General features: G+C 35.7%; 1 protein-coding gene across 1 annotated transcript in view; it reads left to right on the forward strand.

Annotated features, from left to right (window-relative positions):
* The window catches only part of PHIP (pleckstrin homology domain interacting protein), a 92,672-nt gene that overhangs the window by 68,017 nt on the left and 3,533 nt on the right, over positions 1 to 21,122 (forward strand). Inside the window, 15 exon segments of the mRNA XM_031552556.1 lie at positions 380 to 487; positions 885 to 1,009; positions 1,199 to 1,281; positions 6,247 to 6,358; positions 6,557 to 6,618; positions 8,079 to 8,234; positions 10,176 to 10,296; positions 12,246 to 12,371; positions 13,613 to 13,685; positions 14,054 to 14,104; positions 14,464 to 14,613; positions 15,818 to 15,970; positions 18,771 to 18,934; positions 19,403 to 19,683; positions 20,014 to 20,175. Coding sequence (XP_031408416.1) covers positions 380 to 487; positions 885 to 1,009; positions 1,199 to 1,281; positions 6,247 to 6,358; positions 6,557 to 6,618; positions 8,079 to 8,234; positions 10,176 to 10,296; positions 12,246 to 12,371; positions 13,613 to 13,685; positions 14,054 to 14,104; positions 14,464 to 14,613; positions 15,818 to 15,970; positions 18,771 to 18,934; positions 19,403 to 19,683; positions 20,014 to 20,175 — 1,927 coding nt within the window.

Here is a 21,122-nt window from a genome sequence, read left to right on the forward strand (position 1 = left end):
CATCTTAGGGCTGTCTTTCTGTGTTGAATAAACAAGTGGAGTAGTGGGATTTCTTACTGTCATGGAATTGTGCTATAGTGTGATGATAAATGGATGGTTTGGGTTTTGCTATTGATATTGTTCTGGTTTCACATGTAATTTAGGATGTTCTGCTCATATTGAAAATGGTGTTGTCAATTCTTTCCTACTCTTTTCTAAGCAGAAAAGATTTTATGATACCTGCTTTGTCCTCTTAATTTCTTTAAGTACCTGTGACTTATACTGGAAAAACAAGCAGAAAAGAAGTTGACAAAAGAGAGAGTGCATACACTGTATGACAGCAGTACGCTAGCATTCTGATTACTCAAAATCTTAGCTAACTGTCTCATGTCACTTTTAGGTCTACTATTTCCGACAAGGTCATGAAGCATATGTTGTAATGGCTAAGAAGAACAAAATATATAGTATTAATCCCAAAAAACAACCATGGCATAAAATGGAATTACGGGTACGATTTATTTTTCATTTTTCTTTGGTATCTTAATATAAAAAGGAATTTTGAAAACTAACTGGAAGAAGATTGTTGACACAGATGTTCCTAATATTGGGTTCTTAAGATAGACGCAGGGGGAAAAATTTAACCTAAAAGCCAAATTAAATCATACCTTGAATTGTACTTCTTCCTTGAATTATTTGAACAAAAATCGGTTAGTCTGATTTTATTTTTACTTCACTTATATCTCATAGCAAAATATATTCCAAACAATACAGAATTAAATACTTGATTTTTTTAATATGTGCTGATGGAAATCTGCTAATTTCAGTACACTCATATTGTCATGTTTCAGAAACTTGTACTACCAGTGAAGTTAAAGATAACTAACATAGCATTTTGTTTATTCCAGGAGCAAGAGTTGATGAAAATAGTTGGGATTAAGTATGAAGTGGGATTACCTACTCTCTGCTGTCTTAAACTAGCTTTTCTTGACCCTGATACGGGTAAACTAACTGGAGGATCATTCACCATGAAGTAAGAAAAGCACTGTTATATGCAAATTGGAGCTTTTTTTTTTTTTTTGGTAATTCTAGATTGCTCTGAAAATCAGTGACTAGAACTGTAGTTTTTGAAGGTTTGAAGTCAAAGTGTTGAATTACTACATAAGTGCCTTATTTCATATTTTTTGTATTATTTATTAGTTGTGTGTTTTATTGTATTTAGGTACCATGACATGCCAGATGTCATAGACTTCCTAGTTTTGAGGCAGCAATTTGATGATGCAAAACACAGACGATGGAATATAGGTAAGTTATGTGGGGTTTCTAGGTCTTTTTGTTTGATTGTTTTCACATCTCTGTATTTTCATTATAACTTATTTAAAGGTAGGGTGTGGTAAATAAATCCTATATTATACTGGAATTGGCGGATAAGGTCTGGCCATATTTGCATGTGAGTCTCACTTTGTTCTTGACTGAAGCAACAGGCAAGCAGGCAGAATACTGAAGTTGATTTGTGAATGAAGGTGCAAAGAAAATTTCAGTTGTGTGTTTACAGGGAGGAATGAAGAATACCTTTTCAGAAATACAATATTTATTGGTAACTGACATATTTTATCCCATGCATTGCCTTTCTCTCTATTTTTCAGATTGAAGGCCCTCTTTCAACCTAATTATTACTAGAATATTTTTTTTTCAGTTCTTTCAGACCTGCTTATTTCTGGAAATACAGAAACACTTTTTCAACCATTAGAAATTTATGATATCTAGATTGTTCAAACAAAATACCTTTCCTATCTCTCTTTACTTGTTTGGGTAAAGTGTTGGATACTGGAGAGTGTTTGTAATTGGCATGTACTCCAGTCAGATCTACTTCCTACTCAACTTTTCTGTATAACAGCAAAGATCACCTTTTAACAATGAAATCAAACAAGGGAGGAGAGCTACGATATGACAAAACATTTCTCTGTTTTCTTTCAGGAGGTCATGAAATAAACATGTTCTTATTCCTAAGAACACTCTTAGATTGTCCCTGAACTTGAAAGCTTGAGCAAATATGACTGATTCTTCAGAGTTCAGGGTGAACTCTTCCCCTAAGGGAGAAATTTGGTTTTGATACCATGTTTTGAGAATTATAAGACAACATATATATAGGTATAATATTAAACCAACTCTCAGAGTTTTTGTAAACTAGCACTGTTTGGCATACAGATTCAATTCCTGCAGTTCTTCTGTTCAGGAGCTGTGAGTAGCATATGCAGAGCTGACGTGGTGGCATTATTTTATTTTATTATTTTTTTTTTTTACCACTCCAGGCAAAGTGTCATATAAAAGAAGGGAAGATTTTAATGCAACAACATGATGGTATATCTGATTGCCTGTTCAGTAACAGTTGGTATGGTACATGTTTCTGCAGATATGCTGCATTTTTAGTCTGAGTTCACTATTTCTTTTTTGATGTCCTCTCCTAAGTTCATTGTAGCTAAGTAACCTGAACAAGTGGAACAGCTGGATGTCAGAAGCTCTTTCTAATTGTTTCTTATCTGATTTTTCTACCAGGAGAGGTGAATTGGTATCCTGTCCTTGATAAATTATGACATCCTTGCTGAGTATATGCGTGCATTAGTAATATATAGAATCACAGAATCATGAAGGTTAGAAAAGACTCCCAAGATCATCCAGTCCACCATCAATGTTTCCACCTACCATCAATATTTCCCTTTAGTACAACACCTAAATATTTCTCGGGCACTTCCAGGGACAGTGAGTCCACCATCTCCCTGAGAAAAAAATGTTCCGAACATCCAACCTGAATCTCCCCTGTCACAACTTGAGGCCATTCCCTCTAGTTCTGTCATGAGTTATATGAGAGAAGATGTTGAACCCCACCTCAGCACAACCTCCTTTCAGATTGTTGCAGAGAGTGATAAGGTCTCCTTTTAGTCTGGACAAGAGGAGGCTCAACGATCCCAGTTCCCTCATCTGCTCCTCATAAGACTTGTGATCCAGTCCCCTCACCAGCTTTGTTGCTCTATTCTGGACAAGCTCTAGAGCCTCAATATCTTTCTTGTAGCGAGGGGCCAAAAACTGAACACAGTACTCAAGGTGCAGCCTCACAGTGCTGAGTACAAAGGGATAATCACATCTTTGGTAACACTATTTCTGATACAAGCCAGGATGCCATTGGCCTTCTTGGCCATCTGTGGCTAGAAGACTGTGTGGAAGAAATGAACCTGGGGGTGTTGGTTGACGCTCAGCTGAATATGAGCCAGCAGTGTGCCAAGGAGGCCAAGAAAGCCAGTAGCATATATAAACGTAACTTACGTCATGTCATATGAATAAAGTTCCATATCCTATCACACATAATGATCTTCAAAAGGACAGCTAGTCTTTAAATCTAAGGGAATATGGTGAAAACCCATAGTTTCTAAATCATTAGGAAAATATACCTTGATTTCCTCATTAAAGATTAATATAGCATTAAGATCCCGTAGGAGACAAGTTTGGTCAACACCTACTAAAATGTCACCAATCTTTGCTTTTTCTTGATAGGCGTTAATCAGTGGTCTTCTCCTTTGCCACACTATGTGTTTCCACAGGATTGTGGCAGCAGTTAAAGAATGACTGCTGTGCCTCATGTATACAGCCTAGACAGAAATAAGTGACAAATCTAGAGCTAGTGGATGGAATTTAAGCTGTTAGCCTTTTTACTCTCAAAGCTATGAGGACAGGTAGCACCTCCTCCCTAGGATCACAATTATATTTGAGAAACCTGCAGTTGTGAAAAATACACGACTACACAAAAAGTATTTTTCTAAGCTCCAGAATCTTTTGTCAAGATTTCTGGGCAAATAATGTAAGTCTCAAGTCATTACAGGTTAATACAAGTTCATAACTCTGACAACTGTGTTTCAGGGTTCATTGTTCAGTTCCTCTTCTGGGTGGTAAGAATAGTGTTAAAATAGTCTCCTTTTGTGAGACTGTATGAAACACTAAAGCAGGCGTAGGAAAGGCACTGATGCTAAAATTGTTACAGCTCTTCCAGGAGTCTTCTGAAGTGCTACCCTGGTCTCTTCTTGACATTGGGTATTTTCCAAGTACATACTTAATGTAGTTAGAACAAACACTGCAGTATTTTGTTGCAGTGTAGAACACAATATTAAAATGTTCTGAGCAGTTACTAGTTTGATCTCTCAGGACTACCATTACTATCATTTCTTATTTCTTTACGATTTCTGTCTCTTAGCCTACAGATGAATATTTTTATAGCTACTGTTAGAAGGATCACTGAATATTAAATATTCTGTCTTCATTCTAAGTCATTAAAACATTTTATTTCTTAACCAGTAATGATCCTAGGTGGTGGGTTGTGTTTTTTTTTGTTATGTTTGAGATTTTTTGTGGTGGTGAAAAGGAAGAATATTTCCTTTATATATTATTTACATTTTTTAATACCAAGAGTTCCTGTGATTTTTAAGTGTATCAGTCCTTAAGATAACACACTTAAAAAGTCTGAGGAGTGATAGATTTTTCTTTGTACTCAGGTATGTATTTATTGCATCTCATTGTCTTCTGGTTGAACTAGAATACTAATATTTGAGCTAAAACATTCTGGTAGGATTCCTTGAGCATTTGCTATTCCTCTAAGACAGGTACGCATACATACCTCTTGGATAGCAGTCACTGTAAGTTTAGCATATATTTTATAATTCCACCAAACTGACATTATCTGGTGATATTCAGTTTTGGAAAATTATATTAAATCCCTCTTTTAACAAGAATTTTTGATTTAATGTCTTCATAGATAGCTTTCTTGTGTCCCATAGATAAGATCACATTAAGGGCAAAATAATGGTTGAAGGGATCCATCTGTGAGCATTTTCAATTACGTGCTCTTCTTACCTTAGCATTCTGTCCATAGGAATGCTGTGGCTTTTGAAAAAATGTGAAGAGACAGGTGGTATATGTTCCTTTATGTGGTTTTGAACTGCTTAGTGCTTAGCATCACGAAGGCACTCACAATCATACCTACTCATGTCTCTTCCTAAAACTGATCGCTGGGGAATGCCATGCAGGGAGGCTGTTCTGTAAGAGCTCTTCAGGCTACTCTGTTCCTGTAGAATACGGCATCAACCCTTATTTTCATTTTGGATATTGCATTTCAGATTTTGCTGGTATGAATTACTTTGTTCTGTTACTTTTAGCCGCTGAATGGAAGTTTAGTATTTGATATGTATACATGCAGTCCATTTAAAAAAAAAAAGTGCAGCAAAGAAAGCAGAATGTCTTGAGAATGTATGTAGTCGTTAATAATTCAGACAACTGCAGCAAGCATTTGAGCTTGTTGAGGTTGTGGACTATTTCCTTTATGTGAGTTTGTTGGAGGAGGATTGCATTGCTGAAGGTTAGAAAGTGGCATGCATAGTTTTCAAATCTCTTGAAAACAAGAGTGTACAGTTCTTGGAATCTCAGATAATTTAAATGATCTTTGTTCTTGGATTGAGTGAAGTAAGCGCTTCACTAAAATTGTTTCTAATTTCTGTGGCATGTCTTATGGAAAGTGTTAAAAATTACAATGACGTGTGTTCTTTGTATTCTGATGTGTAATTCTTTAAACAATGCTTCTGACCTTTTTGCTTAGCTTACGATTGCATTGCGATAGTGAACCATTTCAAGTCATCATAAATGACTGCAAACCTTTTGAGGAATCTTTAATAAATTAAATTCTATCAGTCAGATTGCCTGCAGAATAAAGGAAATGAACCTCTGATTTGCAGTTGGAAATTGTTTATACACATAGCTGAAAAACACTTCAGAAACTAAGGAGAATTTGCTCAGCAGGATGTAAAAGTATTCCCTGTACAGAGGTGTCAGTGCGTAGTTATTTTAAGATAGCATGTGGCATTTAATGCAAGTAGATTTTAGTCTTAAAGGTGCAGCATTGCAATGTCCTAGTTCTGTATGAAATTAAGAAATAAATTCATATATAAAGGTCATGGAATTATATTTGTAAGCCACTGATTGTTTTTATTTGTGCCCATTCTTAATTGCTTCATTTTGATTTAAAGGTAACCTTCAGAAAGAATTTAAGAGTTTCATTGTGGTTGGTTTTTTCATTTGTTTCTTTAAATAATGTGATTCATATTTCTGTTCATGCTGCAAGCATTTAAAGAGATCTCTATTCAAGAGCAAGCTGAAGGTATCTGTAAACCAATTTTCTTCATAGGAATAAGGTGCCCTGCATTGATGAAATTATTTTGTGCTCTTACCTAGGTGACCGCTTCAGATCAGTAATAGATGATGCCTGGTGGTTTGGAACAATTGAAAGCCAGGAACCCCTTCAGCCCGATTATCCCGATAGCTTATTTCAGTGCTACAATGTCTGGTTAGCAAACTTATCTTCAATCTATTATAATTAAGTTTTTCATTTGACATATTGACTGAGCAACTTCCTCTCATTAAATTCAGTCATGCATCTTGCTGTACCAGTTTATTACAATAGTCTTTTAAATTTAAATAAGTTATTACAAACATTAAATTACTTTAAGCAATATTAGTAATTTAAATGTGGTTATTTTTTAAGCTGGGATAATGGAGATACTGAGAAGATGAGTCCTTGGGACATGGAGCTGATACCAACTAATGGTATGGTACATTAATAATTCAGTTTACTTTAAGAGTGTATATAAGGAAGTAAAAAACGTTGTACAATTTCACCTCTGAAGGAGTGCGTTTAAAGAACATTGCTAATGATCAAACTAAATTATGGACCAAGATAAATGGGCTGACAACTTTCCCTTAGGAAAAAAGCAGGCTTGAACAAAGTGTATAGAAATAGCCAGGAATGTTACAAACACTCCTAGTAGGCAGTGTACCGTTGCAGTTAACTTGTTATGCGTTTAGAGAGGTTTGAAGTTAAGCCTGTGCCCCATGACAGCTTTAAGCTGCCTATTCTCAGAAGTCTTGGCATGATTGCAGGTGTTCTGTGCATTGAAGTCTCCACATGTGCCAGTGAGAGCATTTGGTCATATAAGCTTTGCGGCCTGTTTGATCCAGAACTTGTGGCAGATAAACATGCAGCAGAGTGGGCAGTACAGCAGGGGCACTATTCACGGGCCAAGGACAGAATATTGCATTTTTTTTCTTCTTTACTCGAATGTTTTGATGATTTTATTAAAATCTGGTTAAAAAGTAAAGCAAAATCAGTATTTTTTCCTTCTATTTTATGGGAAACTTTTGCTAATTTTGTCATCCACAAGTAACCATGTGTAATTCTTCATTCTTTCAAGTTGTACATGTTTCATTTCTACTTTTTTTCATTTCAACCCTTCTTTTAATTGGTACTTCTTATAAATAAGTCAAAATCAAGAGTACTAATATGACCAGAGTAAATAACTACAGCAAGCAGATAACTGAATCCGTATTTGTATCCACACTGCATCAACAAATGCTGTCTTGTGTTATAAACTTTTTTTCAAAAAAAAAAAAAGAAAGTTAAAGAAGAGCAGTGTGCATTGTTCTCTGAAAATCTACCTGTTACATTATGGGTTGTCAAAGTCGGTAGATCATTAAGAATGCCAGACTGATGGCACCTCATTTTGATTGCTCAGAAGTTCTGCTTTTAGTATTTGACTTGAAAAAATTTGGCAGGGTTGTTGAATCCCTCCGTGGCTGAATCTCTCTACGGAGACTGTTTCAGTGTCTAACATCACACATCTTAGCTCTGTCTGCAAATTGTCCACTACAAATCCTGGCTGCATTGCCAAGAATTTGGGGTTTTAAGAAACAAACATAAACTTTAATTATGATGAAAGTTTACCCTAATTGGTTGTAAAATAAATTCTGCAGTTAGCTATTTGGAAGGCAGTAAATCTAGTTTAATAAAGGATTTGCACACCAAATTGCATCATAAAGATTTAAATTTAAAATACAACAATAGAACTAGGATACTGAATGATTTGCTCAAAACATTTTTAATACAAAAATGATGTTTGTCTTCATTAGTGGAATGATGATCTACATTTTGAATTAATTTTTCTTAATTGAGTCGATTCATGTATTTCCTGAGATACAAAGATGAATATTTCATTGAATTTACATTCTAGCTGTATTTCCAGAAGAACTGGGGACTAGTGTTCCTTTAACAGACGAAGAGCGCAGAACACTGCTCTATAAACCTCTGGATGGAGAGTGGGGCTCCAGGACACGAGACCAGGAGTGTGACAGAATTATTGCAGGCATAAACCAACTCATGACTCTAGGTATGTCTTGAATATTATAGAAAGTGTTTTTGTATTATGTTTTGTACCTATGCTCATGTATACTTCTGAAATTACAAAGATCAGTAACTGCTAATGTTGCTAAAAATAATAATGAACCTTCTATTTGATTAAATGGAACAGAACTTTATCACTGCACATTTTAAATTTTTCATATAGTGAGTACATACAAAAACCTGAACTTTCTTTTAAAAGGTGTTTTTTTTTGTTTGTTTGTTTTTTGTTTTGGTAACGACGTATGTGAGGGGGGTTGGGTCTTGCATGGTAAAAACAAGTATTTGATTTTTGATGTTAGCTACTCAAATTACTTATTAGACTTAGAAGTGCCAGCCTTATGTTGCATAGAATACTTATTAATTGTACTACAGGTAGAAAAAAATATATGTTTAGAGAATGGATTCCTATGTCTAGGTTTCTCCTCTGTTAGCCTTGTTTTAATTCCACTTTTCTCCCCCACATAACCTCAGTTGTGTCTGAAAAAAACCAGAAGTTCTGTAAAAGCAAATATTGAGGATAAAGTAATTGATTAACTTATGAAAAGCCATTTGCTATTTGGATGTAGAACAATTACTACTTAGAAGTAGAAGGCAGTTTTGGATAAGGTAATTGTTAAAACACTAAACACATCACTGCAACATTTTCATGATCAAAGATGAGTGTGTGAGCTGGAGATATATCAGTGAAATACTGGCTGAATCACAAATCTTTGTATATTCTGTGATAAGTCAGCAGTCTCGGATCTTTGGGTAACAATGGTCATAAATTACATATATATAGCTTGCCAAAGACAGTTCTGATTTTGAATTACTTATGTTCAAAAATCCTGGAAAACTATTAACTTTTGAAATACTTTTGACTCCTGAGTATCCTACATTACGATTCCTTTGGTTTTATAAGAAGCTTCCTTTTGCTTCCAAAAGAAATAAAATTTATATGTAATGTACTAATCCAAATTATAGAATTATATTTAAAAATTTTGAGGAAAGGAAGTTTTGATTGTTTTCACCGTGTATTTTTATCAGAGAAAGTTTCACGTTTTTCATTTTTTGTATGGCATACTACTTAGTTTGGAATTTAACTATAGCATATGTGGTGTGCATTGGTCCAAAGTAGCTGTTGCTCAAAGGTTTACAAGAGAAAGTTAGCAACTTTCAGAAGAAGAGTTTCTGATTTTTGAAAACATTGGAGACATACTTTAAAGGCGTTATTTGCTTTTCTCTTTATTTTCCTTCTTAGTTTCAAATTTTAGAATGATGTCTAAGCAGACATGATGCTTTAAGCATGGGGGGGAGGGAAACAAACAGAATTTGGGCCAGCTGCATAGACTTAAATTGCCCAGTGGTCTTTGGCTTTATGGTGGATCAGTATGAAATAGCTTCTTTGCTATTTGGTCAAGATAGGAGAATTGTATTTCTGTTTTATATTGAGAATGGCTTTTCTCCATATCTTAATGAGATCAAAATACTACTATGGCTTTTATGGTGAGAATTTAATGAGTTGTTTTGTTTGAAGTTGAGAGAGTGGCAATATAAAACTAAATGGAATGAATGTGTCTTGTAAATAATAATTCTGAATTGCGTATCTTCTTATGCGTGTAATTTATATGTTTAAATTTACTTTTCAAATGTGTTTATTTTGCATTCACTTGCTGTGTCTCTGAAGAGCATGGTGCTTCATGCATAATAGGATGGGTGTGCAATACAGCACTTGTACTAGCAGCATACATGTGAGCAAACATTTTATACGTAAAATACTACAAATTGTTCAGAGTATCTAGCATGGTTATTACCGTTGATTTTGGATAAATATCATGTGTTTCAAGCATGAAAAAATAGCAGATGTTGCAGGAGGAAACTTTGAAATTCTTGGAACTCTAATTGTTTTTGTGGTATGTAACTTGGATTTATTTTGATTTCTGTGTAGATATCGCATCTGCATTTGTGGCCCCTGTGGATCTTCAAGCTTACCCAATGTATTGCACTGTTGTGGCATATCCCACAGACCTGAGTACCATTAAACAAAGACTGGAAAGCAGATTTTACAGGTTAGATCCAAGTCTCAGTTACTGCTGTGAAATATTGCCAGCAGTGGTTTTGGTAGCTGTTAGTCTTGTTATACCCAATTTAGAAATGTGCACAGGTGTGTTTTTCTGTTTGTCTAATCTTCTATCCTACAGGGATTGAACATCTCTTGACCAAAATGCATTTTACAATTATGGGATGTCAATTCTTGTTTATGTCATGTGAGATTTGAAAAGTATTGCAAAGTAAATTAAGTTTGCTTCTGATTTTTTTTAATAGGCGAAACCTTAGACGCCTGTCAAGTGTTTTATAGGTATATAATGTACTTCTGTTTGTTTGATTTTAAATATTGCATTATCATGTTAAGACATGAAATGGAACATAGTTTCTTAAATTGCTGGCCCTGAAATTCTAAATGGTTGGACAGCAACAAAAGTAATTTTAACTTTTTTAATGCGATTTTGACTTTTCCCCTAAACTGTGATTGCAATCATTGTATTTTATATGCAGTAAAAATATTATCCATTAAGGAGCACATTCCTTTAAAATACTACTTTTTGCTTTTTTGTTTTGGAAAATTTATGGTTTGCAATTGAGTCTCCTTCTAGTGCTTTTGTTGAATTCATCTGAACAGGACAAGGGGAAATGGTTCCAAGCTAAAAGGAGAGGAGATTTAGATGGCATATAAGGAAAAAACTTTTTTACAGTAAGAGTGGTGAGGCTCTGAAGCAGGTTGCCCAGAGAGATGGTGGATGCCCCATCTCTGGAGGCATCGAGGTCAGGCTGGACAGGGCTCTGAGCACCCTGGTGTAGCTGTAGGTATCTCTGTTCACTGCAGGGGAGTCGGAAAAGCCGATCTTTAAGGGTCCCTTCCAACTCAAACATTTCTATGATTCCACAGCATGTTGATTTGGGCAAAATGTCAATGTTAGTTCATAGAACTTCACATGTACTGACTGGAGATAGTACTCTAAACGGAAATCACATTTTCATTTTTTAAAGGATGCCTAGGTTTTATGTTTTATAATGCCATAATGCACATGTATCTGGTTCCATGTTAACTGCATGATAATCTAGCTTTGGCTTTTCTAATGTACTGCCATGTCATCAGCAGTGGCAAGGAGTTTTCAGTCACTTGGGTTTGTTTCCTTTCGTCAAAAGCATCAGTTATTTTTGGTCATTGGCATAGCCTCTTCAGTAAATTGGTTTTTACTAGTTTGTAGGATTGTCTGGGCTTGGTTAGCTAATGATTATTGCTTTGTGTATTCCAGTGAATTATTTTCCTTTAATGTGTGGAGGAATGGCAGTTCTGATTGCTTCTGATGTCTTCAGTAGCTTTTCATGAGTCCTGCCTTAGGGCATTCTTCCTCTTCTGAAACAAGTCTCAGAATGCCAGTATGTTTCTACAGTGCGCGCACACACTCGTACACACTCACACACATGCTTATTTTGCTTTGTATTATTACTTTTGTTGTGTGTGTGTGTATGTATATATATATATATATATATATAGTCACAATATTGTGACTATTCTTTAGTCATTTAACTAAATCAGACGTGTGAGGAATTCTGATCATTGCCACTTATTAGAATAAGATGTGTACTTCTAATGCATTTTCATCATTACAGTTCTCAACTGTGACTTAAGAAGTGATACATGCTGGGTTATTTATATTATAAAAGATTAGTAATAGCGAAAGCATTACAAGTGAATCTTTCTGGGGAGTGCAAGCTATCTGTATAATGTCAGGACACGGGAGGACAAGAAACCAGAGGAAGCTTCCTTCTGCTGGTGATGTAGGGTAATATGTCTGAGCGTTTATGTTTTCTAATTTAATGTCAAAAAATGAACAGAATAATACACTAGAAGAACAATATGAGGCTTTCTCTCCTCTTTTAAAATATGTTGTTAGAAATGTAGTCTGTTTGATACTGTTTTCTTCCATGATGTTGACTCCTCTCTCTTGCACAGACGACTTTCTTCATTAATGTGGGAAGTCCGATACATAGAACATAATACTCGCACATTTAATGAACCTGGAAGTCCTATTGTCAAGTCTGCCAAATTTGTCACAGATCTTCTGCTACACTTCATAAAGTGAGTTTCTTACCAAGGTCTTTTAGCTCTTTGGAATATAAGTGACAAAGATGTGGTTCTGTAGCTTCAATAAGCCAGTTGTCTGCTGCTAGGGCAGAAAAAAAGAAAGTTTTGTTTACAAAACAAGAGGACATTAGGTTACAAAACAAGATGAAGTTTTATTATACATTGACTGGAGACTTTTTACTGAATAATAAATGTGGGTCTGAGTATCTGTGGAATTATGGATATATTTAATTTTATTACTGCTTTTCTTAGTATAACTGGGAACTTAATTCTAAAATCTTTACAGCTGAATGTGCCTGAAAGTGATGGTTGGTGTACAAAATAAAAATTGGAGGCATTGCAGTCATTAGAAACAGTCTCAAACCTTTTTTGTGACCGTCTGCAATCTAAAGTTTGCTAGAGCTTATTATGCCTGCTGTCCTGATTTGCTTGTAGGCAATGAGTGCATCTGCTTTTACATAGTTAAAATGGCAAGATGCTTCATTAGTTGAACAAAGTGTTAGTATTTTCTTTTAAAAACATTAGACTTACATTACTTACTTGAAAATCTAAGACTTCTGTAACCACACATAAATCTGAGGTTTGATTTCAGACACTGGCAAAAACAGTGAAAAATACTTAACTGCTTCAGATATTAAAGTTTTAATGAAACCCACTTTTAGGAACAGATACACACATGAAAGGCTGCACTGTTAATAATTTTAGTTCTTTAATGTCTTTATCCTACATAGCTTCTTTTCTTTTGATTAATTAAGCACACCGGTGTTATTAAAAGTGTGTGTTTTTAATTGACTTACCTAAATTACTGCAACGCATGAATATTCTTATTTAATAATGGACTATAGTTTGTGCCGATTAATATACTCATCTAAGTGAACTAGAAACACGTATAAAATGTTTCTTATAAAGCTGAATAGTCTGCAAAGCCCTTTATGAAGTATAATAGATTTTCCTAATGCTAATAAGCTCATGGTAAGGGATTATGGTTTTTCATTTTGAAATGTCACTGTTAAGCATTCTGTATTTTATGGAATATAGAAAATATTTTGCAGCTTTTGAGCAGTAGATTAGCTTTTCTTATTAATGTGGTCCTCTAAGTATTTCTAGGGCACTAAACACTTCATCACTTCATTTAAGTATGACTTAATAAATATTGTCCTTACTCTATGCAAAATACAGTTGATTCCGAAGATGAAGACAGAAAATAAAGCTGCATGTATTTTTTTTTTGTACAGAGACCAGAGTTGCTATGACATCATTCTATTATACAATGCAATGAAGAAGAAAGTGTTGTCTGACTCTGATGAGGTAAGTGGTTGTGTCTTGAATGTTGGCATTGCTGGATTGGACAAATGAGACTGAAGCATCTTTCTGACTGGATGCAAAAATACTTTGTTCAGTCACTGTTACAGAGTAGGGTATGTTGCCAATTAGGTGTTTCTTGTTAGCTGGGAAACTGGTAAAAATCCAGGTGCCTCTCTTCCTGTAGCGCAGACAGGTTTTTCTTAGACTTCTGAGAGATTCTCAAAACTGATGGTCACACAAAATGCTTTCTAGAGAGACAGGGATAGAATTGTTAAGACTCAAATTACGAGATGAAATATGACAGAATTTACCTACTCATCTATGCTTATATTTTTTTAACATTTTTATGCAACTCATTATCTTGCTCAAAGGAAGAAGAGAAAGATACAAATGTGCCAGGAACTTCCACTAGAAAAAGAAAGGTAAAATCATATTTTGTTGTTTATAGTGCATCAAATAATATGAAATGTCTTTGTAAACAAATTGGATTTAAAATTGTATGTCTTTAATTGTGTAATCTCATCTTTTGGAAAGTTTTGAATTTATTGTGACTGAAGTGTCACTCTCCTGAGTTGTCCAGTATAAAAGAATTTCTGCATGGGCTGTTTGGGTTGGACTCTGATCTCTGGAGGTCCCTTCCAGCTGCTACAGTTCTGTGATTCTGTTGCACATTAGTAATTAATTAATTAGAATTTGTGTCCTGCAGGGTACCCTTTACATTTGATTTTGTAAAAAGAGAGATGGTTTATTGAATAAATACCAGACAATATTATCGTTTCAGGATCATCAGCCGAAGAGGCGGCTACGTAATAGGGCCCAGTCATATGACATTCAATCATGGAAGAAGCAGTGCCAGGAGCTGCTGAATCTCATTTTTCAGTGTGAAGACTCCGAACCATTTCGGCAGCCGGTGGATCTCCTTGAATATCCAGTGAGTTTGAGAACAGCAAGATTGATTATAATAGTGCTGTTAGGTTTCTTTCAACTGTGACCATTCTTTCACCTCATTTAATTGAAACTTCAGGCAGTGTTATTGACAGAGCTTTTCTATCAGTGTTTGACTGTCGCTTGATAATAATGTTTATTATCTCTTTAATTTCAAAATAAATTGTACATCTCTGCTCTCTTAAAAGAGATGACTGTGTTGTAAGTACACAGCTTTTGAGATTAAGATGCCTGTATCCTTTCCTGGGTGAAAAATGGTCACATATGAAGAGAATATGTTTGGTTGCTTATTGTGACAGATATTACTGTGGCATATTTTTTGTTTTCATTTCAGAAATATACAAACTAAGAGTAATTTTCATATCACAGTCATCAAGACTGTTGCAGAAGTAGTACCCTTTGAAGCACTGTAGTGAAATATTAACTGTAATAACAATAACAACTTTCTGCCTGGATGATTTCACTGGAATGAAAATAGCTGTGAGCAGCCAGTTGTAAAAACTGAATGTTTTAACACAAAAGTCTTGTTGCCTTGGATCTCTTTCTTTCTTCTCTAAAGAATCTGGGATAAATCACTTGTCTCAATTAGAAAAAAAGAGGATTCTTTTCAGAAGTCAGTGGTTAGGTCGGTCTTGATGCTCTGGGAACATTAATTCACTGTAGTTTTGGTGCTCTGTACACCGTAATTTTTGAAGAAACTTCAACTTTGTGCCATGGCTAACTACGAGTAGCCAGCCTTTGTGATTCAGATTCTTGAGTGAGTTGATAAGGAGCACTTTACTAGGTTTGAGCTGTCCTCTCTAGCTTTTTACATTCAGAGTTACTTGCACAGGTTGCATACGTTCTGATGGTTTAATTCAACATCATTTGAGCTTCTTATCATATGACTGTTCTCTTGTTTCTTCTGTAGCCTAGTAAAAATTCTATGATTGGTTTGAACAGGGTCTGTGCACTTTTCGTTATTTCAGTATTAACTTTCTTAAACTGTTAGATCTCCATCTGAGCGACTGCTCAGGTTTCAACAGAAGTGCGCTAAGGCTGTCATCAGATTAAAATATTCAAACTGTGTGTTTTAATGCTAGCATGTGAAAACAATATGAAGCTTTAGCAGGTGTATCAAATTCATTCAAATCAAAATGATATATTGAGGCTTGAAAAAAAATTTATAATACTTTGCTGTTTTTTAACAGGATTACAGAGATATTATTGACACGCCTATGGATTTTGCTACTGTTAGAGAAACACTGGAAGCTGGTAACTATGAGTCACCAATGGAGTTGTGTAAAGATGTGAGACTTATTTTCAGCAATTCAAAGGCCTACACACCAAGTAAAAGATCAAGGGTAAGATTTTATTTATTTATTTAAGAATATGTACTGTTTTAGAAAAATCTAACAGGGCAGAAAATCAGAAATTAGATTTTTTTTTTTTTTTTTTACAGTAATCAATTTAATTATTTCTGATTTTCAAACATGAATATTTCTGAGAAGGTAGTGCAACCTTGTATTTTGAAAGAAAGTTTGCTGTTTAAGTGTCTGTATTTCCGATATTCTGCACTTTGTTTCAAAATATTTCCAAGTGGATCTGCAGGGAGATCCATGCTGAAGGCAAGATGGTAGAAATGTGACTGTGTGTACAGTAGTAGAGTGTAACTGATATTTTGGAGAAGAAATGGGATTTTCATTGTGCATACAGATATGAACATCTACGTACCCTCAACTTCCTCCACTTATGATGTTGTCCAAAACTGAACTATCACAAGAGCAGAGAATTCTAATGTTCACTAGGATGTGGTGAGATAGTAAAGAGGCACTTAAACAGGTCTGTTTCCCAAAAATCTTGCACAAAATTGAGCCTACAAAGCTGCTGTTACTAAGCTGGTACTGAAATACCTTTCTGCAGGTAGATTTCTTAACATTTTCTCTCAAATTCACTGGTAGGTGCATTATCTGCTGGAGGTGAAAGGTACAAATGTGGCTTTTGTTGAAGGCTACCTAGGCGTGTCCAAGCATACTGTGTAACTTTTCTGATAATATGTTTTGATGTCTTCACTAGCTTTCACAACTGACTTTTAAGCAGCATATTAATCATTAGGACTTTATCATCCTAAAGTGCATGAACATCTATCTTAATGGAAGTTCTTAGCAAGACTTTATCAGTGATTGTTATCTTTTCAGTCAGTAGTAGTCCCACTCACAGTTTGAGCTGACTGAAAAAATCAATCACTTCTCCTGTCGTTGTATCAAAGAGCAAGGCTTTTGGGGTAGATCTAGATTCTGTCCTGATCTCACTTTATCAGCTAAAACCAAGATAGAAGAATTCTGGCCATTGTTTAAGCTCCAGTGTGGTTTCATTGTTTCTTCTGACATTGTTATATTCTTTTCCATCTTCTTCCAAACAGACCAGGTTAGTAGAATTAAGCTTTTTTTTACTTAGAAGCAAAAGTGGAGTGTTTTGTGGTTAGGCATTTTTTTTATTCTGGAATGTGTGCTTCTGTGTATAGGCATGGCACTGTTTTTATTCCCAGTCTTACAATTCAGTGATATTTTTAGTATCTTACTCTACATCACTGATGCTTTTCTTGAAAAGTAAATGTAAAATCCATTGGATTTTTTTTCTTGGCACATCTAACATACATTTGTATCTAATTTTTACATATTTTCACGTATTTTACACATTTTCTTTGGATGTCCTCTCCAGAAATGCTCTGAGTATCTGTCACTTCCACTGTTTAGTCTGGCACTCAAATAATTTGATATGTCATGGGATAGGCATTTATTGCAATACTGTTGTTATGCTTTGTATTTCAAGATTTTTCTGTGTCCCTTCTTAAAATATCTAGTCAGTTCATTTATGAATTTGTTTCCAGAATTAATAGCAACTGTGTGCCATCAGTTAGTTGTGATCTAAAGTGAGTTTGATTGTGTCTCTGTAAGCCATCCAAGAACAGAGGGGGGAAAAAAAAAAAAAGAAAAATATGTGCCTACGTAGTTCTAATTCATCTATCGTAGTTATTGCAACCAACTCAGCAGTAGTACTAATTCATCCATAAGAAGAATAAAGTGGTGCTCAAATTTAGGATGTATGGGTGCAACATAACGCAGAAGAAAATTAGTTTTCTTGATCCTGTGTATGACCAAGTAAATTCCACGAGGGGTCTTTCTCTATTGTTTCTTCAGAATATTACAGAATCAACAAGGTTGGAAAAGACCTTCAAGATCATCCAGTCCAACCATCCACCTATCACCAATAGTACTCACTAAACCATGTCCCTCAACACAACATCCAAATGCTCCTTGAACACTTCCAGGGTCAGTGACTCCACCACCTCCCTGGGCAGCCCATTCCAGTGCCTGACCACTCTTTCAGAAAAGTAGTATTTCCTAACGTCCAGCCTAAATCTCCCCTGGTGCAGCTTGAAGCCATTCCCTCTACTTCTATCACTAGTTACCTGAGAGAAGAGGCCAACTCCCAGATCACTACAACCTCCCTTGAGGAAGTTATAGAGAGCAATAAGGTCTCCCCTCAGCCTCCCCTTGTCCAGACTGAACAATCCCAGCTCCTTCAGCCGCTCCTCATAAGGCCTGTGCTCCAGACCCCTTAGCAGCTTTGTTGCCTTCTTTGAACCCTCTCCAGGGCCTCAATGTCTTTCTTGCGGTGAGGGGCCCAAAACTGGACACAGTACTCAAGGTGCAGCCTCACCAGCCAGAGCTGAGTACAGGGAGACAATCGCTTCCTGTTCCTGCTGACAACACCGTTCCCGATATACGCCAGGATGCCATTGGCCCTCTTGGCCATCCAGGCACACTGCTGGCTCATGTTCAGCTGAGAACACAGCTAGGACACACATAGAAAGGAAAACATTCTAGAAATGCAGTTGGAAAGTGACAGCTGGAAATGTGACTTTTCCAGATTTTACTTTTGCTTGTATGTGATCTTCAGTCATAATATACTTTTCAAATTGTGAGAACAGTTAATGCAAACTGGATTAGTGTAAATGTGTTGCAAGAAACTGTATATTTCTTTAAAACATTTCCATATTGGTCCGTACCCTTTTCTAGCTATTGCACCGTGATAGATAAATAAATGGATGCTTTGGAAGAGTAGAAAACTTGCTCATTTAGTGCCTTTTTTCTTTTTTAGATCTACAGCATGAGTTTGCGCCTTTCTGCTTTCTTTGAAGAACATATAAGTTCTATTTTATCAGATTATAAATCTGCCCTGCGCTTTCATAAAAGAAATACAATAAAGAGACGAAGGAAAAAAAGAAGCAGAAGCAGTTCAGTTTCCAGTAGCGTCGCATCGAGGTATGTTCATTTCTGTACAGTATTTGTGAAAAGCTGTGCATGTTTGACATACCTAAATAGTAGAATTTAACGTGGTGGTTTCTTAATACTTCCTTTATTGTTCCCTGTGTTGCAGAATGATAGCTTTGAAATGCAAGTTGCTATGGTGTGGGAGGTTTTAAACCTTTAACTAGAGCTATCCTAGTGTAAGTGCTGAACATGTACAGTAAATTAGTATTGTGAGGGTAGTGATGGCTTCATATTTTGTCATACCTGCAGCATGTATTGTGATCCTTTATTAAAGATTCACTTTTTAGAGGCTCACAACTACAGAAATTTCTTCAGAAAACGTCATGCTTGTAATGTTCTTGATACAGAGATGATTCATTGTATTTCTCCTGTGGTCTCAGACACTAGTATTTATTTTTATGTATTCCTGTGCAACATAAGAGTGGTCATCCAGGTTTCAAATTGTTAATTCTTTTGCAGTCCTGAAAGGAAAAGGAGATTAATAAAACCTCAGCTGAAGGGAGAAACTTCTGCCTCCTCTTCATCTTCTATACCTGTGCGATCAACAGCACTGAGACATGCCCCACCTCAGATGAATGGAAAAGCAGCTGAAACCTCTTCTCTTGTAAGGACTAGAAGCAATAGGGGGATAACAGATGTGGCTTCTACAGAGCAACCATCTACTTCTTCGGGAGGAAAGCCTTTAACAATAAAGCCTTTAATTACGAAACCTAATACTACTGCAGGGTCAGGAAAGTCAGGTGAGTTGGTGGAGTTACTTTTCCTGCTAGCTTTTTGTTATGCGGAGAATATTTCTAAACATAAATGTTGATTTTTGGAAAATCAAATGTGTTTGTCTCAGTTAAGACTGGTGTTGTTTTCAAGCCTTGAGGTTCATCAGTGAAAAATTGAACAGGTTAAGGTATGTTATTTAATCCAGGAAACTTTTTTCACTCCTAGATCACAATTCAAGTTGCTTGTAATAGGATATGTAACTTCCTTTTTTGCCGGATAAGATTGAACATATGGTATCAAGTACTCCTTATAAATATCTTTCTTTTCTTTTTATTCTTTTCTTTTTATCCTTCTAGTACTGGAGAATTCGACCAAACATTCCAAGAACCAGAATATTTTACCAGTCTCTAGCCAATCTGATAACAGTCATAACACTAGGAATAACTCCACAAAAGAAAATCCTGAGAGAGAGAAGCCAATCAAGCGCAAAGTAAAATCCTCTGCTGTTAATCAACAAGGTACGAAGTTTCTTTGGAACACTTCCCCCCCATACACCTTCTTGCTCATGTAGTGGCTGTAGTTGCACTACAGACTTTATAATTTACAAGTGGAATAATTAATATATGTTATGATTTTGCAGAATAAGGAAGTCTAATGGAATAATTTGATCAGTTTTCTTCTTTATATAATTAACATAATTTTGATTGCTCACAGCACCATTTCCATGGTTGTCTAGCCAATTTTGATAGGTTAAATTATCTTTACCTGCTTTTAAGTTATTTCAAGAGGGATGCTTTAATTGTATTACAGTTAGCTTATAAGTTCTCAAATTCCAAAGCAGACTTTTGCATGGTCATATTTGAAGCCCTGTAGGCTTTACCTACATTTATTTATTTAGGTTCTATTTGAGCCAGTAACACTGAGGGTGATGTTGCTCTCCATTGAAGTAAGCATAAATGTGACAGCATCCCTGCTGCATTTTTTTTTTCTTGGGTCACAGCAAGACAGGGCTAGGCAGCGTTTGCTCTTTCTGCTGAGTGTATGGGTTGATTGGACTTAGTTTCATGTAATCTTCTGGCTGAAGTTGCTTGGTCTTTACATGCCTGAATATGTTCAAGCTCAAAGTTTCTGTGGAGACTGAAATTAATCTCCCTAATGTAAAAGCTCTCCTGCTTATGAAGAAGCTTTGAAATGTTAAGCTGTTACCAAAGCAGCTAGATCTGCTGAGCATCTCTTTCTGCATCTTCAGGAAAAATAGTAGTCTGCAAATTGGATCTCACCTACTTTGATTACTGCCTGTCATCCTCTTCTCCCTGAGGATTGTTTGTTCTTTCCAAACGAAAAACCTGTGGTCTGATAACTTAAATAATCTGTCCCATTCCTTTCCATCTTTCTCACAAGGGCCTCAGTTATTACTATATTGCATGGCAGAACATGTACGTGACTGGAGGATTGGTCACACAAA

Source organism: Meleagris gallopavo, chromosome 2, assembly GCF_000146605.3.
Source record: "Meleagris gallopavo isolate NT-WF06-2002-E0010 breed Aviagen turkey brand Nicholas breeding stock chromosome 2, Turkey_5.1, whole genome shotgun sequence".
NCBI lineage: Eukaryota > Metazoa > Chordata > Aves > Galliformes > Phasianidae > Meleagris > Meleagris gallopavo.